We start from the raw sequence: 23,442 nt of genomic DNA on the forward strand, positions 1-23,442 counted from the left end.
TCTTCATCTTGGCCATCTAAACATCAGGCAATTACATTGGCATATCAGTCCTTTGGTTCTAGAAATTAAAGGTCGCGTAATTTGAAGGCTGCTTCATGTATCTAGAACAAATGTGCTATGTAGCCAACCAGAGCATACGCTTTCAAGACAAGCATTCAAATGATGTTTTTTTCCTCAGATGTCAGGCATACAGTATTTTACTACGCCTCAAAAGAAATCATCCAATAACTGGGGGAAAGCGGTAGTTAAAAAGAAAAGAGCTCAGTCCCCCCCCTTCCTCTCGCCCCCTTCATGGGCCGGCATTTGGACGTGCAAATTGCGTCTCCCCTAGAAATTCTATGTGTACCGCAAGTATGTGAAGTTATCTTGTTTTCCAATAACGGCATTTCATTGTCAAAGGGTAACGATAGGCGTATGTCTCCTTTCTAGCACGAATCCTCCGTGTTCCCAAAGTTTCATCTATGAAGTCATTTTTCAATCCCTGTTCATGACAACTGTCATTGAAGAACCGAGGGCCAAAGATCCTTTCGCACTACGTACTATCTATCCGTGGGCCATCTATCCTTGGTCCTCGATAGCATTTGGCAACCTTCTTCAATCAACTATTGGAACAAGGCTCCCTCTTGACCTTTGAAGCCTTGATCCTTCCCAAAGATATTTCTAGATTTGACCCAAGCCAAGTGGAAAAGAATAGCGTAAGTTCTAATCTCGAAAGCACTCCCATTCATAGTAGGAGTGACATGGTTTTTTTAAGCCGAAAAGTGCATGTCCGTTCAAGAGGATTTGTTACACTAGTGAGCTTTCAAATCACGTAGAAAGGTAATCAATCAGGTCATTGCTGACGTGTCGAATGATCTAATCTGAATACGTCTATTGCATATTATGTGCAAGGAAATTAAATATAATTCTTGGACGGTATTTAGCGAAATACTTAATTCAATATAAGGGGTACAATGTACACAATGTAGAGGGGGTACGCCACTAAAATATTGGACAAGATGGCGAAGAATGTATAAAAGCGGGTTGTTAGGTCTGTTTGTTGTCAATCAATGACATTCGCAGTGGAAATGGATGTCTGATGTCTTTAACGACAAGATCCTGCATTTAGCTCTTTCAGTTCTTTTTCCAAACTAGCAAAAAAGGGCATCTTTTCAAGTTAGAAGCGGACATATTTGTTGTTGGCGCACTTGACCTCCGACTCAATGACAGTGGAATAACAAATTTCGCCTTTGGGCAATTCGATACTCCTCAAGAACTAATCCTAGATATTCCGTACATAGCACTATCCAGGGAGTACACTTTCTATGTCGGATGCTGAATTGGCGATTGAGAGTACCGAAACAAGTAAAAGTTTTTCCTCCGACCAAACTAGGGGCATGACTTGGCATACGTTGAATGCAAATTCTTCGCGAAAAACAATTCATCGAGACTCGACTTTCAACAACCCAGTGTGTCTGTCCTGTTTCCGGGCATGTTGCTGTTCTCTCCGTTGAGCTTTTATTTCCACTTTATCAGTTGAGTGACGGTGCTGATTTTTCGGCGATGGCTCGTCTTCCTCACACTCATTCAAAGACGGCCTCAATTGCCCCTCGGGGTTCAAAACTTGGAATAAGAGTGTTTCGACTTGGCCTGCTGCTCTTTTTCGTTTTCTTGCTCTCTTGAGTCGGGGCGATGTCTGTGGATCTCCTTCCATCTCTCCAAATTCCAGAGTTGATCACTTTTCAACGACAGACAAGTGGCGAAGGATTGGCGGCCAAAACGAGCCCAAATATACAAAAACGTGGCGTGGTTGTTGGTTTTGGTGACTCCTTAGGGTGATAGTGGTGGTGGTCATGGTGGTCCTCTTTCACGGTCCCCTCCATATTTGAGTGTGACTTGGGACAGAGTCCACTTCAGTGAATGAGAGGGAAACCCCGACCAGCAACAGCACCCTCCCAACCACCAACCAACCAACGAAGGAGAAGATTGAGCCAAATCCTGAAAGACAGCCGGGTGTGGAACAGAATCCAGTCCGTCTGGTACTAAAAATGGGACGTGACGTGCATGCCATGTTGATGAACGGGTTACTTCGCACGGAGCTGCACTGTAATCCAGACTCACTGGGATACAAGTGCTGGTACATGCTAGGGCTGTAGACGAGTCCTGGGACATTGACTCGAGTCCTACGAGCCTCTATGAACCGGAAATGGGTTCAAAAAGTATTCGAGTCTTTTGCCTATGGAGATCATTCTCAAGTCTCAATCAAGTCCATGGATGAATATGAATGAATTACCTCACGCCTTCATTTGTCGGGTAGGTTGCCTCTTTTTGACAAGGATGCTAAATGTAAATAGAACTGAAGCTTTAATAGCGTGGGTATGCCAAGGGATCAATGAGAAACGTCAGAAATGGACAAATGTTATTCTTTTGCTAAATGTAGAGGCTCATAAACCATATGATATAATTTTGTCAAGATTCAAGTTACATGTGACGACTGTAGTCGAACAAAATCGTCCGTCAAAACTCCAGTGATGTGAAAATAAGTCTAGTCTGTCAGATTCTCCCAAAAATCACTTTAACAAAATCAGAGAAAGATCGCAAGATGACTCGAGTCTTGTGAGTCATCTTAATGACTCTTTACAGCCCTAGCACAAACTCGTACATGTACAAAAGGCAGTACACGCGGAGTGGAAGTCTCTCCTTACTCGGCATGACTTGGGTAGGACTCACAAAGCGATGGCATCCCGCGACAAAAGCCATCCCACTTTACCGACGATTGCTTGATGCTACTAAAGTGTTTGTGGCCAAATTGGAAGACCACATAATCGTCATTTCCCTTCTAGCCCTATTTGTGCATACAGACTGTGGGAGGGTTGGTTTGCCCTTTTATGATAATCTCCACAAGATCACATCCCTAAAATACAGAAAGGCTCCAACTCCAGCCTTGTCAACGTGAAATATGCGCCTCACATCATTCCTCAATTATACATTAGATGAGATGGTCTAAAAGAGATAAAACATCGGATGCCAAGAAGACGATTTCCGACAACATGGCTTGATGGTCAATTTTCTACTCGACACCTCGTAAATTGTTCGAAATGTCAGCCTTTTGGCAAATTAATCCTATTTTCTTTGGCCTCGTGTCCGTGATCGTCACGTTTTGATATGATATCTGGCCGGGACTGGGTTGAATATACGTACGTATCTATCTGGCCATATTCTGGTTCAATCAACATCATTACGACTATACTTTTATATACGTACTAGCCTCGATTGGAACAAAAGAACGATGGAAATAAATGAGAGTGTGACGGCGCAAAAATGTCCGGAATTATTGCAAGTCGCGATCGAGCTGCCGTGCCCAAACTAAGAACTGTATTGACGGAACATTTGGGACGAAACTCGTCGGGCAGCAAGGGGGAAGGAGCAATCGCACGTGGTCGATGGGACGTCCTGTATCCCTCCCTAAGCTCCATCAAATCCTCTGTGAAAACATTCATCTCGATTGAGCGGCTCAGTTACATCTTCTAGGCAGTTTCCTTTTCCTTTTCGCAGCCATTCATCCCGTTTGCGTCTCCACTCTCCGGTTCTAGTATCCACCACAGCACAGCACAGAACAGCACAGCGACTGAGAAGGACAGAGTTGTTGCTCAATGTGACTAAGCTTGTCTTGTAAGTTATGTTACTCCTCGACAAACAAAGCCCTCGTCGATCCTTAGACACTGGTCCCTGTTCCAAGCACTGAACAAGGACTGGACCACACTGAGCTTGATGGGGGAATCCCACTGCAGTTCGTTCATTGTATTCAGAATATCCATTCTCATTGGCAGACCTAATATGCGGATATGTCTTGAGAAAACAATGGACCCTAGAAACAAACCACATGAAGGTCTATTGCGCAAGTCCTACAACAGTGTCTCCGTTTAATTAGGAAGTTCCGTAGAATCGGAGATTATGAACTGTGCAGACTGATGTACAAGAAAGTGTAGGGCGTATTCAGGAAAAATATGGCAAAGATTATTTCAAACCATAATATGAATGGCCATCGAAGCCAAACGCGTCCTTCCGTGCCATGACAAGGATATCTATAAGATTCAGATGTACAGTTCAGTTTCTCCCTACCATGGTACAATGGTACGTAATTTCCTTAAAAATGATTTGGCAATATCCTCGGCCTGTTCATTCCTTTATTGATATTCAAATTCGTGGCCAGTGGTGATACAACAATAAACCCTTTTCCCTTTTGAAAAAAGGGGAACGAGCAGCCCCCAAACCACGAAAACCTCATCTCAGCTTTGGAGGATCAACAATTCTGAATGGGAACCGTTGGAAATAATCAATCTTTCGAATATGTATGCGAAAGAAGAAAAGAGAGAAGGAGAGGGAGGAAGATTGCCTTGCCTCTATTGGAAAACTGGAGCAGATTTTCAAAGAGCACGCAGATGGCATGAAACTAACAAGGTCCATCTTTTGAAATGAGTTCCTTGCTTCCGGTGGCAGGCGATCTATCAGAGTGAGAAACTGCAGACATTGAGAAATTTGGCCAATTATTACCTCGACTTTTGTCACATCTCCATTGCTACAAATGTACAAATGTCAACCATTAGTAACGGAAGATACGTTCGTCAAGAAACGAGAATCACATCAGCCATTGCCAGCCGTTTACCAAATACAGAACCTTCGTAGGAATACTTAGAAAGACTAGAAAACTGAACTGTGCTCTAAACTAGGCAGAAGCTCGGAGAGAAAAGAATCGGAAAATCAGTAATCCGATCTAATCCGTTTGTTTCAACATGAAAAAGGTGTGTTCTTGTTCAATTGAAGGAAACTGGCGTGACAAGCAACCTCCCCCCACGAGGGGGAACTCATTACAAAGACTCGCTCAGTTGGCTTGATTTATGGTCCAAAAAATGCTGGACGCTCGGTGACAAAATTTGATAACATCAAAAAAGCATCCTTTCAAACTAAAAAGGACATTGGATTATCGTTCCGAGCATAATAAACAAGTTCAAGACAGAGTCTAAGGACTAATTTGAAGTAATGGTAATGAATCATTTGTATGCTGGTTTGTAGTTCATGAATGAATGTGCTGTGCTTTATCTCAGCAATTCGGATCTGCAGGACATTCCTTTCGTCATTAGTGTGGATCTCGCCTCAGTCATTTCGTTGTGATGAGCGCGTTATGGCCAAATTAAGGTCAGTTCATGCATTATGAAATGCGCCGAGCTCGGTGCTTTAATGAGTCTCGCTGTTCATTTTAATGGAGAATGTGACTGTTTTGACAGAAATTGTTTTGCGTACTCATGGAAAATGGAAAGCTCAACTCTACAAAATAGTTCAACAGGCCATGAGGAAATCAAGTTGAGCAAAGCAATGCGATCCTTTTACACCGGCTTTCAAGGACTCTCGAGCGGAGCCATGTACTGACATTATAATTGACCTAATGTTTTACACTTTGGGCATTCTTTTATCAACTATTGTTATTACTTTCTCAAAACTTCCGTTTCTTTTCGGTGAGTTTTTAGACTGTCACTGTTCTCAAAGAGAGAAAAAAGGTTGAACCAAATTTGAGGTTCCAAAAGACTTAACTCTGCGCTTGTGTTTTCTAAAGGTTCAGTTTTCAGCATTTACGGAATAGCTAAGGAAGTACTCGTACAAGCACCAGGTTCCTCGTAGGACTGCTACTTGTTTGTGCGCTCGTATTGTTCATTGCGGGTTCGGAAGTAGATTACTAATTAATGCATATTTGGGATTATTTTGATGGGACAGTTTGCTCGCGGGCATGGAGAGTGCCACTAGACCTCAAAGGTGTTTGCATAGACGATTAGTTTCTTAGATAAGCCCGCCCTACAGGACTGTTTACTGGACTATACATACGTACGTACAATGACAACGAAAGATTGAGGTCATCGCGGAGAGAACATTTTTTTGGTCCCCAAGTTGTAGGGACGCAATTTGTTGTGTCCTAAGCTAAAATCCTATATAAATTTGCGGCCAATCTCCTCATTATACGATTGTTATCATTGAAAACAACAAAGAGTATTAGGCTCAAGGGCAGGTGTTTTATTTTGCAAAGCTCCACATTTTTACTACACATGTTGCTTGTCTTCCATTTCATTCTTTTCGAAGTCATGTCTGACACGGTTCAAACATCCTCGCTAGCAAAGCAATGAAGAGTAGGGTTGTGATTGGCTTTAGCGAAAGAAGGGCCTTTGTTCCATTGAAGAGACGCTCATTCAGTCTTTTATTCACATGGATCACGGAAAACCGGATCATTGAATGAAGTTTGGATCTGAAATCGAGATTTCTACTCCAGGCATGGAGAGTACGTAGTCAAGAGTTGGGGACCAGTTGCCAAAAATTCCACGATTTATTCCGTTCTTCAGATCATATCCTATTCTTCTTGATGGCGCTCCCACTGAGCAAATTGAGATGGAGCAAACTCCCCTCGTTTCAGACTGACGTAGAACGAACGTATGTGCCACCGTATTTGGGGATGGGAAAAATCAATATAATATTCTGGAAGGCTTTTGTCCTCTGACCAAGCGCGGGCATTAATGGATCATGCATGCACATTTCGTCTCCGTTGAATGCTGAAACTTGACCCTACTTAGTTTCCTAATGGGAACTGATTGGTCCAATCTCGGTGGAATACTCCTTAATAGCGACTGCATGAGAGATAGAAAGAGAGAACGGGCGCCATGAGGGTCATTTTACGGCTTGACCTGATCCCTCATTCCCGGTAAGTTCGAGATTTCTCAAGGACAATAAACCCTCATGAATATTCGGGAACCCCTCTGGGACACAATGAATTCATCTCAGCGTCCGTAAGTAAGGCCAACAGACATCTCGTCTTCATCTCCTTCTTATGCTCTTTTTAGGTCCCGTTTAAAGGATGTCACTTCTTCGTTGGAACACTTCCACTAAAGTAGCAGGATCTACGTTTATGTTCAAGAACACGCGAGTTGCAAAAAAGATAAGGAAAAGAACATGGAATTGAAAAATTAACTTGCTTAGAATTCCATGGCATTGATTCATAAGATGCAAAATCAACTCAATTTCAAATAATCTTATTTCGACATGCTCCAAGAGTAGGCCTCCAGATTTGTTACAAAAATTACCCTTGAACCAAAGCATAAGAATATGCACGAAATTTGCGGAAGAAAAAAGCCAACATGTGCGACCATTTATGCAGGAGAATTAACTACTTGGAAATCAGAAGTCAAAGCTCCACCTCCTGATGTTCAATATTCAGAGAAGGTCAAGTGAGCCAGTTTTTACCATTGTACTTGAAAGCCTCCAAGAAAGCGACGTTCAGAATATGCTCTTCTTATGAGCTTCAAATTTTGACAAAAGGATCTGGCATAGTCGCTTAGCTATTAGGTGCTGTATCATTTTTTTCTTTCCGAAATATATTAGGCGTTTTTTTTCATGCATATATACTCTTTTTTGCATGTTGTGTCTGTGAGTGGCAGTTTCAATAAACATTTAACAAGAGTAAATATTTCTATCAAGCCATAGCTTTGACAGAGGACAAACGTAAGCATTGTCATTGATGGTTTCTCTGCAACTAGTTATCTATGTAGCGGTACTACTTACGGAGTTTTGCATTTGGGAAACGGAAAGAGAGAGGACGAGTAATGATTGTAAGAGTGATGAATAAGATTCGCACTTAAAAGACAAAAGGGACCGAGGCAACTACTGTAACTGGCAAGCGAATCGCCGAAAAAAAGGAAAGCTCATGGGGAACAGACATAAAGCATTTGGCCCAAATTGGCTCATCTGGTACTCTTGACTAATTCATCAAACTAAACCGCCCTCAATTATTCTGAACAGGGCAGAAAACTTTCCTAAGTGCATCTATCGCCTTATATGGAAAGGTAATGGAAACTTAGGTAGAACTCCAAGGGGGAAGACAAAACAAGCGTGAAAATATGAATGGACCTCCTTTCTCCTGTCTTTTTGATTCTCGTGCCAAATCTAGTGGATGGAAACGGACCCTATCAAGGATTCAATAAAGAATGCCTTTCCCCCATATCTATGTACGCCTCTATTCGGGTGTCATTTCCATCTCTTTTGACTTTCACTTTCCTCTATGTAGTATGTGGGGGTGAATTCATTTCCAAAGGGGAGTTGCAAAATTGCACCCAAAATCTGAAAGTTGATCATGACAAATGAGTTTGCAGTAATGAGAGTCTGTTTCTCCCGCCACCACTTCTAGCATCATCAGCAATCCGTGCTTCGAGTCGAATGCTTCAGGATAGTTGTAGATACGCACTTCAAATGCACACCACAGCTTTCTGCAATTTCTACTACTGCTACTGAAATTCAAAGTAATTTGACACAAAAAAGTTTTGATGTATTCACATGCTGAATTGAAAATTTCCAGACTCTTTGGCCTAAAAGTGATAATGAAAACCATTATTGGGCTTTTCAAGGCGCTCACCGGCACGTCTGACTCGCCTAAATGCGAACCAACAACCCTGAATAACTCCGAGCAAAGTAAAGGACTCTAGCTAGCATTTTAACCTTCATTATGTTTGTGAAAAGCCAAATATTATGGTAATGAAATGTAATATAGTCTCAATATGTCCTAAGTTTGATGTGAATAGGTGCAATTTCTAAGAATAAATTAAGCAAGTCAAATTTATTGTTGGTTTTAATTTCTTTCACCACATTGACATAACGAAGAGAAATGATTAGAACCATGCTGAAATAGCACAATCTAAATTGTTATTCCATGGCTTGTACTTTCCTTGACGTCAAATATAAAAAGAATACATAAACGAGCTTCTTGTGTTTGCTTCATGAAGATATTTTATCAATTAGTTTTGGGCAGTTCTTGTATTATTCACTATTTTGTGGCTGATAAATGGTTAGTTTTCGAGGTAAGATATAAAAGTTTAGAAAAATTGGAGCTTTTATAGCTAGTTAACATCAGCCCGATAAACTATGTGTTTTCCTAGTGCCATATTGATGGGAAATGATGATCGCAAAAGTCAGTTTTGGTGCGCTATCAAACATGCAGTAAATATCGCCCGGTTTGATTCTCATTTGAATGTCATAAATGTTTGGAATTTCACCGCTGAAGGATTTGAAAAGTTTGCCAGAAGAGTTTGTGATTTATTCTTTGTGGCAAATGATTAAGCAATAAGTTATTCATTAAATAGAACACAGTAGATATGACTAACACTGGTTCCGTGGATCTGGAAATAGTGAAGAATTGTGGACTGTTTACTAGCGATACAATTTGTTAGAGGTAGGTAATGAAAACCGTGGTTATTGCAGATCAAATTGAACAGATTCTTAGGCAAATCCAGCCTTGGGTCTCCAAATGATGCATACATGTGTATAAAAATGATTCCATTGCTCTCATGTAATGATGTTGACCGCAACGGTGTTATAATGGCCTCATTAAATATGACCACATGTTTGAAGCTTATTTTTGAAGCGATTCGAAAGTCATCCGTGTTTGCACATATACGGCGCGTTGGAAAGTATGTTCAGAATCAAAGTTGACGTAGATTCTCGAATGAGGCAGACGACACTGTCAGATCTTGACTGTCTTTTATCTGAGATCCGGTTAAGGGATATCGACTCATTCAGATACGTGTATCTCCACAACTATTCACTATGCTCATTGAAGTTTCATACAGGGTTTTCCACAAAAAGGCGGAAAGCCCCAAGTTCTTTAAAAGTGGCACACCATTATCGGTTAGAGACTAATTGAAGGCCGATGAAACTCAAAGGATCACATTGAATGGCCTGAGCAATTGACCACTAGCAAAAAAGGAGTCTCACATTGAACAAGAAGTAACCCGAGCACTTTTCCCAGACTCCATTGTCTCAACGGTGGTTGCTTGATCCTTTCTCCCTTTCAGCTGATCATCTCGTGCTTCTGTGAAAGGCTGACGCCGCCTACGCGGACGACACGAGTTGAAAGAAGGCCTGGCCCAGTCTTGCCGCCCACGGGTCCATTCTCGCGGTCGGATCTCTCAACAGAGGCTGTAGTAGGTAGTAGGATGCTCTTGTGCTGGCTTGTTTACTGCCTGCCTTTCATACCTACGTGAATAGGATACTTCATTGGACGGAGTACGGTGTTGGGCTTCCCCGAGCGAACAATCCCAGTCTTTTCATAAGCCACTTTCAAGTCGTACATACGAAAAGGCGACTTCAATTCATAGGCCTTTTCCGGTCCTTGTTCTGCGGGAACACATATCGAAAATTGGTGATAGTGACAGCAAACGCTCGTATATCAGATGTGCAACCCTAAGACTAAGAAGCAACCTTTTGTTATTTTTTGTGTTTAAGTGTTCATACTTCCATGGTGAAACTTCATTTTGCTATCTGGAGTGCATCTGAAGTTTTCAATGGTGTGAGGTCCACCGCCAGCGAAGGCAAGACTTTGGGGGGCATGGATGTTCGTCCTTTTCAAAAACACAAAAGCAAGGGGGAACAAGAACATGAGCTGAAATACAGCTAAGCCCTCCTCGTTTTAGGCAGACAAAACAGGTCAGTTAGAAGGTTTGCTTCATCACTTTTCTGGACTTTGCATAAGAATTTAAGGCTTGTGTGCAAATTGAGCTGACGTCCTTCGCCTCCGCCTTCACCGGTGTCGGTCCGTACAATTCATTCGAGTATTCGGAAGCCAAGCTCATTCATCTCGTAGTCTTTACCAAACGTTGAGTATTGACATGGGAGTTTCGGTTTCATTTATTGCTGCACTGTCCGAGCAGAGAATATTGTCCATTTAGTATGTACGTAAATGCATGTGGGACTGAACAATGTGCTCGAGAGTGGACATCGCTGAAGGTGTGCTTTAAAGGCAACTTAAATACTATTGTGTGTCCCATTGGGGAATTCTCGACGTCAAGTCTTAAGGCGACTTTATTGCTGCCACCGATTCTATCTTGGACGATTAAGACTCACTTGGGATATTTGACCAGGATCGAGAAGGTCAAAGAAGCTCACGCCTGAATTCTCGGAGATGCGGCTGGCTGTGCTTTGTACGTATTGTTATGTCTCAATCTCCAAAGGGAGTTGTAAATTAGGTAACCTGGGATTCCTTCTGTTTCTTGGTCAGCTCCGTTTCCAAGGTCACTAGCTCCTGAAATCTCGTGAGCAGAGAGAGAATGTGATTCTTACTTCTTGGAACAAATTGCGTGCTACCAGGGTGCATACCAATGTGTTTCTTTCCTTTTACAATATGTGCATGGAAACGCCTGTGAGCACCTCTGAAGCGTTTTGTTCATTTCCACTTGGGCGGATCTCATTTACCTAACTGTATTCCATTAACGTTGACGGAGAAAATATGATGTCACTAATTGACCTTTCGAGAATAATTTCTCCATTAACTTGTTTTCCTATCTCACATCTCTCCCTGCAATGTCGAAATGTTCCACAGGCGATATTCCCGACACATTGGTTTGTCATTATTAACGAGAACCCGCCCACTGAGACACACGCAGCCCAGAACTGTAATGCATGAAAGTGAGGCTACATTTAGGCCATTCCAGTAAGTCAGTTCGTCCGTCCTAAGAGACATGCACCACCAGAATATTGTTCAAACTATTGGTGGAAACCGGATGGTCCGCCTGCTCGCCCCAAGATCCTAAGTTCTTCTTCTTGTTCCGTATTCCAATCACAATGTTTACACCTCCTCTGGCCGCTTCGTGAAAAGCATGGGTAATTTCTCATTCAAGCGAAGGCCGTAAAGTCCATAAAGGCCCGCTCTAAAGCGATCCCCAAAGGGCGATCTGGACCTTCTCAAAGAGGATCGCTCGCCATTCATCATAACTGACTTGGGAACCCATCAATGTGCGACCCCAAAGTGACTTGCTTCAAAAACAACAAGCACATCCTCATCTTGATCTGTTGGGTCAACTAAGACGTCAAGATCGTCGAGCTTCGGGCGCCGCGGAACACAAAGTCACTCCATGTCAGTGTTGGCCAGGGTACAACGGATTGCATTTGCACGTGTGAAATCCACGGATTCGCTCCAATTCCTGCCTCTTCTGCTACCTCAATAGCACTTCTTGTTCGAGCGGAAATGCTCCGTGTAGTTTGACCTTGACGATGCAAGTCCGTGGCTTGCTTTGGGACATACTTTGTGGCCGATTCTTAATCAGGTTGCAAGCAAAGCATTTGCCCAAGTGGCAATTGGGGACGAATTCTGCTCAAAAACGAGCACAATAGGACCAAATTCCGGGTAAACACCACTTATTTAGATCTATCATAGATCCCCATGTTCACGGCTTCCTTCACAAAGGCGCTTATCTTTCCTCGAAACAGGAACAAAGTAGTTGAAATATTTCCTCAGGCTTTAATCGGTTCAATTAGGTGCTCAGTACAAAGAAAAGCCATTCTGGGACAGGCAGATTGAAAGAAAGGGAACGAACCCTCAAAATATGACATCATTATGCAATTCTATTTCTACAATTGGGGTATTCCTAGCCACTTTCAAGCCTTCCGCTTTGACACTTTAAAGGCGGTTCCAAATAGGGTTGAAACAAATGGAACTGATGTAATTACTTGCGAACATTTCATGATTCGTTACTTTTGTGGGGGGGAAACGAGAGGGTCGAATCTCGTCAGTAGCAAATCGAGTTTGTGATCTCTTCAATTTCGTCCATTTCCCACATGCATTTACATGGAACAGGCTGCATGGGGTGGTGATCCAATGCTTGGGACACTAGAGAAGAGAACGACTAATCCTGGAATAGTAAGTGGAACGACCCGTTGCGTCGGTGCCTTTCATTCTTCTTCTTTCTTCTTCTCTTTCTCATCTTTTCCGCAAAATTGCTCTCATCCTTTCTCATTTGAGCCTCACTTGGATAAGAAGGCAGTTGCGAACTCGAGGAAAGGGAAGCGAAGCCTTTTGGTGTGAAAAATGATCGAAGTTCCCCACTGAGAGCATTGCCAGACAGGCGGTTCAAGTCGGGTTTAATCATAACGACGATTTGTCGAGACTCGAAAAGTATACCAATAAAACCATTAGCGGCAATGAGCATGGCGATAAACCATGGATATTATTATTACCCAACGCATTCCGAGAAAGTCGAGGAAGGTCTTTAGAATCCATTTCTGAGGGGAATTGAAGCTCTCCGCAGCTCAGTCGATCGTTGAATCGAATTGTCTGGCTGTTTAGTTGAGTGGAAAAGCCTTGGGATTTTTCAATTTTCTTTTCGATTTTTTTTTCGCTGTCCCCATGACTTCCTCGTCGTCGTTTCCTTCCAGTATTACGAGTTCCTTGGAAATCGAGCCAAGATTCTACTTTATGAGACTAATGTCGAGAATTCTTTTCTCAAGATTGTTTTCTTTCCAAACTCCGACTTCCAATCATAGGACTTTGATCCAAAGAAAACATTTTCAAGTTCCAACGGATGAATTGTCGTGGCTTTGTTATTTCTAGCATAAATCAGCCCCATTATTGAGTGGTCCTTGGCATCTTCGTGTACTTAGTGTACTGACAGTATTTGATGCTTGCCATAAAAGTGCTACTATACTTAACTATCAGGTCCAACAAGAATTTCAATACACTCTCATAATCCTCGGGTTTTAAAGGCAATTATCGTGAAAATGACATCCCAACTCCTTTCAAGTCACCTCGAATTGCCTGTTCCCCTCCCCATGGAGCCGCAACTAGAGTCTAGTGTTATGAAAAGCGAACGAGTTGTTTGACATTTCGGTGGGAGCCTCAGTTCTCTTGGAAATTTCAAACACTTTATGAGAATAGCGAGAAATGATAATCACTTCTTGATTTGGCCAGACATAATTTTCTTCGTATTTCTTTTACTTTCCTTCATTTCAGTTCTTCATGTACCTACGTACGGCACAGTACATCACAGCAGTACTTACTGTAAGCACATGAGAAGCACAAGTAGGTAGTAGGTACGGAGGTACGGAGGTAACACGTTTCTACTAACGGCCGAGAGAGGGGCTATAAGACATTTTTCCCCGTCCGGGAAAGCTGCCCAAAATGGGCCATCATGAACGGAACGCAGGGCTAGAATCTTGTTGAGCAAATGGGTCAAGGTTTCAAGGTGAAGCGAACAATTTGAATAGCCAAACTCCACTTGTCAGACAAAACTCCAATTTAGTCGGACTTTGTAAGCTCATGGACGGACAACAGTAGAGTGTAGAAGTAAGTAGTTGTGGGGGTTGGAGTAGGAGTCACAGATGTACCGGTTAGCACTGAATGGAAACATAATAGCCGTCATAGTCGCTAATTACTGGCGGCAGTCTCAGAGGAGATCCAAATCTAACTTTAGATGACTTGGAACCACTTGGCGTCAATTCTCCACAAAGGGAAGATTTGCATTTTAAAAGAAGACAGTCCCTGTTCTTTGCTCTTCAAAGCTTTAGTCATTAAAACTTTTCCGCCTTGGATTCGCTGTCCCGGGAAGGTTATTAAAGACCCTGATGATGAGATCTTGTTGATTTTTCCAGTCTCGATTACTTCAGGCCCCAACGAGGTGTGAGATGGGTTTCATTTCAATCATTCAAGCCGACAAAGCGCCAAATGTTTCCATCTGGAAAGTCCATTAGTCGAAAAGATAGATTTTGACCAAGATAGAAGCTGGGGAAATTTCAAAACCGGTTCTTTCATTCCTACAAAGACTAGATCTACGTACTCTATTGATATTTCAGGGAAATAGATAACCCTTTTGAACTGGATTTGAAGGGAAAAAACTACGTCTCGAATGTTGTTTGTTGATGGAGGACTCATTAGAGCAAGATAGATGTCGATTCATCCCCATCCTTCACCGAAGAAGCCTAATCCGTAGCAAAAACCTTGGAAAGCTTCTAATCCTCATGCCTTACGTTAGAGAGCTACATCGCTGAGAAGTGACATTCGATGCTGTTCAAGACATATTTGTACTTAGAAGAAAGTATTACTGAAATAGAATAGGCCCTAGAATAAGAGATTCAAAAGAGTTGAGAATAATGCTAGTAATGAACTGTTCTTGCTATTGATTTTTTTCTCGACTCTTGAAGTACATCGAAGGCAGCTCTGTTCTACGTGTTATATGCTTTATACAGATGACCAGATGATAATAGCTAACACCTACCCAAACTGACACTTCGTGGTATGGTGATTTGGGTACTTTAAAGAATATTAAGTTAGACTGTTCCTTTACCTTGTCGCTTTCCTTCATTGAAAGCGTTGCAAGTGTTTAACCCATCCCTATTCAATCAAAGTCTCAAAGTCTTTCATCATCCACCACATGAAGAGTAAGAGTGTCAGAACTTGCTTGTGAATTTGTGTGTTTGTCTACCGATCTAGGTGGCGATCATTTAGCACTCGAACTCGTTCATGTTGCCAAACTAGTGCACGTCACACTACTTACTGTACGGGTACAGAACAGAACGGCTTCCCTGGAGAAATAGTACTATAAAGTATGTGTGTGGTGGGACTCGTCGTCGTCGTCGTCTTCGTATAGTATTTTGACTTATTTTGACTTCACGTGTGGAAAAATCACTTCACAGAGTTGAGAAATCAATCGTCAGGCAAGTTCATGTCCACGATATTCCAAGTGGCCCAGGAGGCTGGCGGCACGTTCGTGCCTCTTGTGGGTATGTTCATGTGGCGCATGTATTTTGCTTCACGGACAGAGAAACCGATTTCTTTTGGGGTAATTCTTTTCATCGCAGGAAAAATTGGAAAGAGACATCTAGAAAATTGGTAAAAGGAGAAAGATAAAAGAGCAAGGGGTCGCTCAGTTGTAACAAAAGCAGAAATTCCCACTAATAGTCATGGTTGGCTATTTATAAGGGTATCTTAACAACGGCTTATCTTGGGCCATAATATTCGTGCACTGTCCATTGAATTGGATCAATAGAAATATTTTATCATTCAAAAGTGCAATAAAGCCTTTCAATGGTTCTTGAAAAAGTTGAAAAAAAAAATAAAATCTTGGCGGAGATAAAGACAAATATTTTTTTTTCTTAATCCATTATGAATTCATGCACAGGCGAACTATTAAGGGAAAATTTGCAAAATCAAAACCTATTTTTTCCCTTTTTAAGAAAGGAAATTAAAAGAGATTGAAACACTCCCAGCAAACGTGTGGTGACTGAATCATATTCACAACAAACAAAGCTTACTCTCGTCGTGTTTAAATGGAAACAAGTTCCCATAGACTAAATCATTCCCTCCCAAGTTTCCGCAAATGCATCTTTTGACCAGATCTCAACATGAATGTCGAAGCAACGAATCTGAATGAATTCCCCCGAGATCGGAAACATTAGCCTGACAGATACCGTCAGCAAATTAATGCGAGGTAATCAAATCCAAAGTGAGCCGAACTCGGACATCCGAAGCATTGGCTACACTTGGACCAGGATGTGAGGAACACGAATTCGAGAAAGAACGAAGGAGGGGGACGAAGTAAGATGAGAACTGTTTTACGAGCTCTTCTTCCAAGTTCCAATGATGCTCTTAGGGTGATGAAATGTTGTTGTGGCTTGTGGCCACGAGGGTTCCGTTGGGCACTACACACAAACTGGATCGAGGTCCATTCACCACCGCCACGTCAAAACTGTTATGACTTCGAACTATTTGAACCCAAGTTTTCTGAGAGGGCGGATAAAATAGTAAGATGAATGGCGGATGGGACAGTGGGCCAAGGCTTTGCGCGAGTTCATGGTTCAGGTAGAGATACCGATCTGAATTGGATGGACCAGCACTACATATATACTGCATAAGCGCTCGGAAGGAAGCAGAGGGGTGTGGAGCTCGTAAATCATCTTTTACCCATCAGATATCGATCTTCTCAAAGTTTCGATAGAAAGAGTTGAAAGAGTTGAACTGTGAACGTGTTGAGTTTGAATGGCTACCAATTTGCTCTGAATCTATCTAGATGGTTGGATCGACTGGAAACACTTGGCAAAATACTAATATTGGTCAGACCTCAAATTTTGGCACTTGAGGAAAGACTTCACCTTTGCAAATTGGCGGGGAAAAAGTTTCTACCCGTTCAATAAACGTTCTTGGGACGTGGTGTTGTTGAAAGTTCCTACATTGAGGGGCTCAACAAGTGAGTACTGTAAGGAAAGGACTCCAACGCCATCGAAAAATGAGCCTCTTTAGCTAATTGGGTTTCTCAGGTCTAATCGGATTGAGTTGAGCGAGGAAAGGTACGAAGGAACCAGAAACGATCGGATAGCTAAGAGCTCGCCTGATCTGTGGCATCATGAAGTGATTGAAGTGAGAAGCACCGACTAGATTTCTTAAATTGGTGCAATTTATAGCAAATTTTATAATATTTGTAAGCTGATCTCTTTGCAATTGAGACTTTGTGGCAAGCAAACCATGTTATAGAAAATAGTAGAATTGGATTGGGTTTCAACCTTTGAACACGGCCTTGTTAATGATATGGGTTGCTCTCACATTTGGTTCGAATGTTCAAAAGCTGTGGACGAAGATTGTTCCCCATTTTCTTTTAGATTGGGGTTAACCCCCCAAAAGAAAGCGGCTTTATTTGTGGGGCCAACAAATAAATATGGTATTGGTTAGCTTGGACCGATTTACGTCTATCAGGTATTTGTCTGAATCTTATCCACTGTGTGATTAACAACCATTGAAGATATTTAGTTCGCCAACATTTGCTTTTGACGATGGAATTGGCAAATTCTTATATAATCTCCGCTACTGTGGAAATTTAGATTCTAGAGATTTTTGTATGAAATCGGCTTACAACAGTGTTATAAATATTGATCGACCCGTCGAGCAGTCGATATGGTTAAGGGTGACTAGAAACCAATATTGCTCCGAGTGGCCTCTCGAGTAGAACCATCTCAGACGCCATTGTTGTGCTTCGAGTACTGAGCAATTTGGTCCAATTCGTTTAATGGATTGAATCGAATTATGTCTGCAAATAACAATCAGAGCTCGAGTAATTCCCTTTCGCCAAAAGCTCACGAGGCTCAGAATGCTCGAGGCAAATTACAGATGCTAGTAATTTTTCGGAGGCATTCGACAATAGGAGTGCCAAGTTTCCTATGTACCCAGAAGCGACAAGGAATCCTGAGAAAAGCTTAACTTGCGATGTCAATGCCCCATAAAGGCTCGACCCTTTCCGGGGGGCTCTTTATCGATAAGGTTTGATTGAATTTCCTTTTCGTCTTTTCTTCCCCCTCCTCCCTAAGCTCTTACTTGTAACCTCAGATCCATGTTCAAGCTTGAAGACATTTGTTGCTTCCTCGTCTGTATTTGTTGTTATAACCCGGTCGAGTTTATAACCTGGCTGTCATAAATTTATGGCCATTTTTTCCTTGGGGCATTGCGCTGAAAGAGTTTGATTGCGGCTCGACTCGGTTGTTCGAAGTCGAGACTGAAAATTTTGAGAAATTTTCGTCATGTCACCCATCTCAAATTGATGGGATGTGCTTGGTTGGCAGAGCCGTTCAATTATTTGAGCTGTGCGTTTCATTGAAAGCACAATGCATGCAAAGATATACAGAAGGGCAGGTAGATTCTGCGATAAACACATGGATTCGATCGAGACAGTGCAGTTTCCACACTGGCATAGAATCAGATTGTTCCAATCCCAGACCATCATGAACCAGCAGACCCCCCTGAACTGATTTATGAGATTGCTTTGTAGCCCTTTCCACATTTTCCCCTCTAGGGAGAGAAAAAGTTCTGGTTCAGGTCATCTCGGATTAAGTCAAACGAGACATCTGGACCGCAAATGTCAGGATTGCTCTTGGCTTCATCTTTTACCGGTTCTGTTTTTTGAAAGTGACTTTTCAATTTGGAAAGGTGTTGTAGAAAGTTTTTGAAAAGGGGAAAAGGCACATATTGGCACAAGTCTCGGTTTTCGGTTGGGACGTTTTTTGTCGAATGCAAGCTGAGTAAAAGAGGAGCGGTAGGCTTGTCTCTGGTATTTTAGTGGATAGGGTCCAGAGAGTTTGGAATGACTTCCAAGACCCAAAAGAAACGAGGAAGTACTAGGCAGGCATTGGCCGAGTCTTTTCCTTCTCCCTCTTTTGGAACATTGGACCCAATGGTCCAGAGAAGAGCTGTCCGGTAGACCAAACCATGAAAAGAGGTTGTGTACTTATCCCTAACATGTGACCACTTGACAAGAGAAATGGATCAATTAGTTGATAGTAATCCTGACTTGAGTACCTCAAACAATCCTGAATGGGTCAGTCAGGGGATTTGAGTATGTGGTCACCGAATTCAGACCGTGGTTTCCCGTTTGTCTTTTCAGAATCGAGTTTCTCCGCCGACTAAAATGTACACAAAGTTAGGGCCATGCCGCCAAAGCCTGAGCATTATCCCCATCATCGTCAGAATCTGCATTCGCCTCGTGGTCTCACATGGAATCCCCGACACTTCCACAACTCTCATCGGCTTTGGCGCAAGCATTACAGCACAGCAATCATCTCAACGGTGAGATCACCACCACCGATGTCTACGAGCCAGAGTTTGGACAGCACGTTAGCCGCCTCAGAGGGACCATGTTCTACGTGTGTCAGGGATCGTGTCTCTGTGGGACCGTCAATAACCGGGGAAAGGTCATCTATTGCTATGGTGACCTTGTCCCACGTCAGGGGGAGCTATTTGCAGAGGGCACAGAGTCCAATGGTTCCACTACCAGTAAAGACCTCTTGGCAGCTCTCCTAGGTGCATGGATAGTGGGCATCCTCGCATTGTGAGTCGAATTCTTGAGCAGATTTTCTCTTGCGCCACACTTATCCAGATGATCAGATCTCGCATTGAACTACCTACCTTTGTTTGTTCCAGACTTATAGTTCTTCTCCTTATCCGCAAAAGTATCGTTTCCGTCAAGCACCACCTGGAGAAAGTCTCAGATCGGTTACCGGTTTATCACGACGATGATCTCTTGTCTCAGAATTCCACAACCTCACCGGGGCCCGGCCACGTCAAGGATACCACGTTGGATAGTGTGGTGGGTTTAGATGATGGCGATGGCGGTCGACACACCCCTTCTGACGCTTTGGGATTTCAAAGCGGAAGTTTTAATGGAGGAGGAGGAGGAGGAGGTGGCGGCGGCGTGGGCTCAGAGGTGGTCATGCTTTGAAACTCGTGATTAACCCAAACCAATAAACTCCTGAGCGCTTCTGCTTCTTCTTACTCTTCTGCTCCTCCACATTGAACTAACTGTCTTTTTGCACCGCCTTTCCAATTTCTTTCCGCTCTCATACACTTGTTCAAGACCAATGCTAATATCACAACAGATCATTGCGACACGATTGTGCCTCCTCGTTCTTCCTTAGGTTCTCATTGTGCCATAAAAGTTATACACTCGACTTGTTCCCTGATTGCTCCCAAAGTACATATTCGTGAAAAAAATTGCTCATGTAAAATGAAAAGTAATCCGAGTTCCTAATTAACGCTGATATGGCGATGTAAAATGAATTTTCTTTCAAGCGCAAAATCTACTCCCTATGGCCAGTTATTAAACATGACTATTCTTATTAGCTTGAAGCTTGCCGATCCTCGCTGAATCCATCCCCCCCTGTCCCCCGTTTTCATCTCCATTCCTGGGTTATTGTTCTATCCAGTCTCAGTTAGTCTTTCCGATCTTCTTTCTAAATCAGTTCTTTTCCCTTTTCTGTTTCGTTTTAGACTCGCACTGGGCGAAATACTCCAACAGCCACGCCTTCATCCACGACAATCCGCCCCTCTGCACCTTTTCTCACGAATAATCATGAACCCCCCACGAAATTTCGGAATTCTTCTAATGTCAATCAAGCCCAATTTTCGTCCCCCAGATCTGGGACATTTTGGAACAAATTCAGACAAAGGATCAGAGAAACATTGCTTTAGAGAAGGAAGGGGAGGAGGAGGGAAGGAGATTTACGATCAGTTCAAAGGCAAATAAAGATCATGCAGACCAACTTGGACAGCATGTGTACGCAATCTGGCATGTGAATGCATTTTGTGGTGCAAAGTACGTCGTTCCCCATATCCGCTGTTTTTTTTCATTATTTTTTTGTTGGGAGCATCAAATTTATCTCTCAAGCGTTCCATATCCCACTTTAATACTTGCCCCTCTCCCCCATCTCCACCAACATCTACGACAACAACAACTTCAACATCTTTTCCCTTCCTCTTGATGTATAGCGATACACTGTTCTCTCTCTCTCTTGCAATCATGAAATGACCAAATCAAAGTGTTCAAAAAATATGCCAAGCCGAACTCTAATAGACATATACGCCACTGACCAACTGACCAATCCAAACATTTTGCTTGCCTTGTTTTTTGATTGTGTGGAACTTTTAGACCACAACTTCTGCTGCTACTGCTACTACTACTACTACTACTACTACTACCTGCACCATCTGATACTACACTATTGTATACTACCACTTTGGTACTTCAACCACGACAACGATGATGAGTACTCGAGTGCATACACATACTGTACAATAGGCACAGTTTGCATGACCGTTGTGCGGTTGCGTTGTACGTAGCATGCCTATCGAATCAAGGTAAGGACGAGCAACACGCGCTTTCTAGGACACCATGACTTTCTTGATTGTGTCTTTCCGTCTCTTCTATCACTTCAAGTTTCCCAACAACAACAACAACGGCTTTGGAGCTTCGGCCTTTCAGCCCGTCCGTCTGTTTGTCCATCTTTACACTTGCGTTCCTTCTCCCACACCATAGTCTGTCTACATACGTTCATACTGCTATGCTACTAGTATGCTCATGGCACACACACATTCACAGAGTACAACGCACAAGCGTACACAAAACATCCGATACAAGACAAATCACCGAGGAACTTTTTCCCAACAAATTGTTGGTGTTCAACTGTTCATAGCTCTTCGTACCGAGTACGTATCTAAGGCCAATGAGTTTCTTTTCACACACACACCTTTCCCACCTTGGTACTCCAATATTTAATGTTCCTCGTTATGAGCCAAGCAATCGTTTTCATCGCTGAGGGGTGATACGAAATGATGCAGAGTGTCAAATTGATTTATGACCTGTTTGAATTCTTTTGTCGAATTGCCAGCTGGCCACTAAGGTGTGATCAAATCGGGGCATAAAACAGGTATGCCACAAGTCATTTATCCAAATTATTCGATGCCCCACTTCAAGCAAAAAGAAAAAAAAAATACTGTACTCAGAGCACATACGCTTACACATTACCTACGACATACAGTACATAGACTACATATCTTATAGACGTTTTTGCTCGTACCTGTGAAATATATTTTTGTTCCAAGAGAATTGGATCTTCACAGTTTTGTACAAACCAACTTCAAGACTGGTTTTCTATCGTTTATGCTCTCACAATTAACTCTCAGGGTTGGAATTCTTGATTCTGAAAGGTCCCAATGGGTCGAGCAGGGATGTCGACAGCCAAAGCCATCTTACATCTATCTTCAGCTATCCTATTTCTACGCTATTCACCCAAATCGTTCCCAATGTCATCGAAAGCGCCATATGTATTTTCAGTGTCCATGTATCTCATGAGCTCAGACCATCTTTTTCCAGGATCATCATGACCTGTTCAGCGAGGATGGTACCCTCACACCCGATGGCTTCACGGACGAGTCTCCCATTCACATTGGCGTTCAGAGGCTGGCCAATCAGTCCAAAGGGGTCCCTGTGGAGAACCTCAAGAAAATGCGCCTTCATCGAAAAGACTTCAAAAAGGGTGGCGAAGCTCTCCGGGGCAAAAATGTCGTAGAGAACTTCCGAGTCAAGGAGAAAGACATGAAACGGACTATGAAATAGAAGCCTTAGTGCGCCGTGGTGAACTCAAATCCTCAAATACGAATGCACGTGTGAATGTGAGTGCGCTCAATAATTCAGAAGGTGCTTCCTCGATTGCCACCCACTTGTATAGTCCATGTCGTGGTGGCTGTCACCACTATCACCACCACAGACGCACTGCCCTATAAGCTCAAGAAGTCACAAGATATGATGATGGGGTGGGTGGTTGGTTGGACGAGTGTCTTTACTCCTTTGGGCTCAGTCTCTGTCATGATATTTGTTCTAGTTCTCATCGGAGAAAGTGTCTGCATTCCAAGAAGACATCCCTTTGGAGAGAGGGGGAGAGAATCCCTAGCTACCGCCAAATTGGACCAGTCTCATCGAGTTGATCGATCTCGAAGACACTAGCAAAAAGTCACTCTTCGGATACGAGCCCATGTGTTCAAATCAGTACAGTTTTTTTCTCGTCTTGCCAATTTAGAGTTTACATTTCAGATCACAATGGGACGACTATTCACTAACTTTACAAAACAAGCAAGCACTTAATTCAGTATGTACTACGGCACTTTTCCATCGCCGCCATCATCATTGCAACTGTTGTTATTACAACTTTGATTCCTACTACTACTACTAGTACCACTACTACTCCTGCTACAACTGCTACGAATGATAGTGCCACTCCTCGTGTAATTTTAGAGACAAATTGATAACATGTTTTTACAACGGATAGGAAATAAAACTATATTGATATTTCTCT

At 42.6% G+C, this 23,442-nt stretch overlaps 1 protein-coding gene across 9 annotated transcripts; it reads left to right on the forward strand.

Annotated features, from left to right (window-relative positions):
* Positions 1 to 400: 400 nt before the first annotated feature.
* On the forward strand, positions 401 to 23,440 carry LOC131878243 (uncharacterized). Of its 9 annotated transcripts, none has more exons than XR_009372991.1 (5): positions 9,750 to 10,491; positions 19,200 to 19,643; positions 19,736 to 20,018; positions 20,582 to 21,448; positions 22,464 to 22,603. XR_009372991.1 is itself a non-coding variant. In XM_059224164.1 (4 exons), the coding sequence occupies exons 2-4, from the start codon at positions 19,309 to 19,311 to the stop codon at positions 22,704 to 22,706; spliced, it is 861 nt and encodes a 286-aa protein (XP_059080147.1). In that variant the 5' UTR covers positions 401 to 695; positions 19,200 to 19,308; the 3' UTR covers positions 22,707 to 23,440. The 9 variants fall into 9 exon arrangements, 6 of the variants coding, with proteins under 6 accessions (XP_059080147.1, XP_059080149.1, XP_059080146.1 ...); XR_009372990.1 differs by having other exon boundaries at positions 20,582 to 22,017; positions 22,464 to 22,602; XR_009372989.1 differs by lacking the exon at positions 20,582 to 21,448 and adding an exon at positions 22,972 to 23,440 and having other exon boundaries at positions 9,751 to 10,491; positions 22,464 to 22,903.
* Positions 23,441 to 23,442: the final 2 nt, after the last annotated feature.

This window comes from Tigriopus californicus, chromosome 3 (genome assembly GCF_007210705.1).
Source record: "Tigriopus californicus strain San Diego chromosome 3, Tcal_SD_v2.1, whole genome shotgun sequence".
Taxonomy (NCBI): Eukaryota; Metazoa; Arthropoda; class Copepoda; order Harpacticoida; family Harpacticidae; genus Tigriopus; species Tigriopus californicus.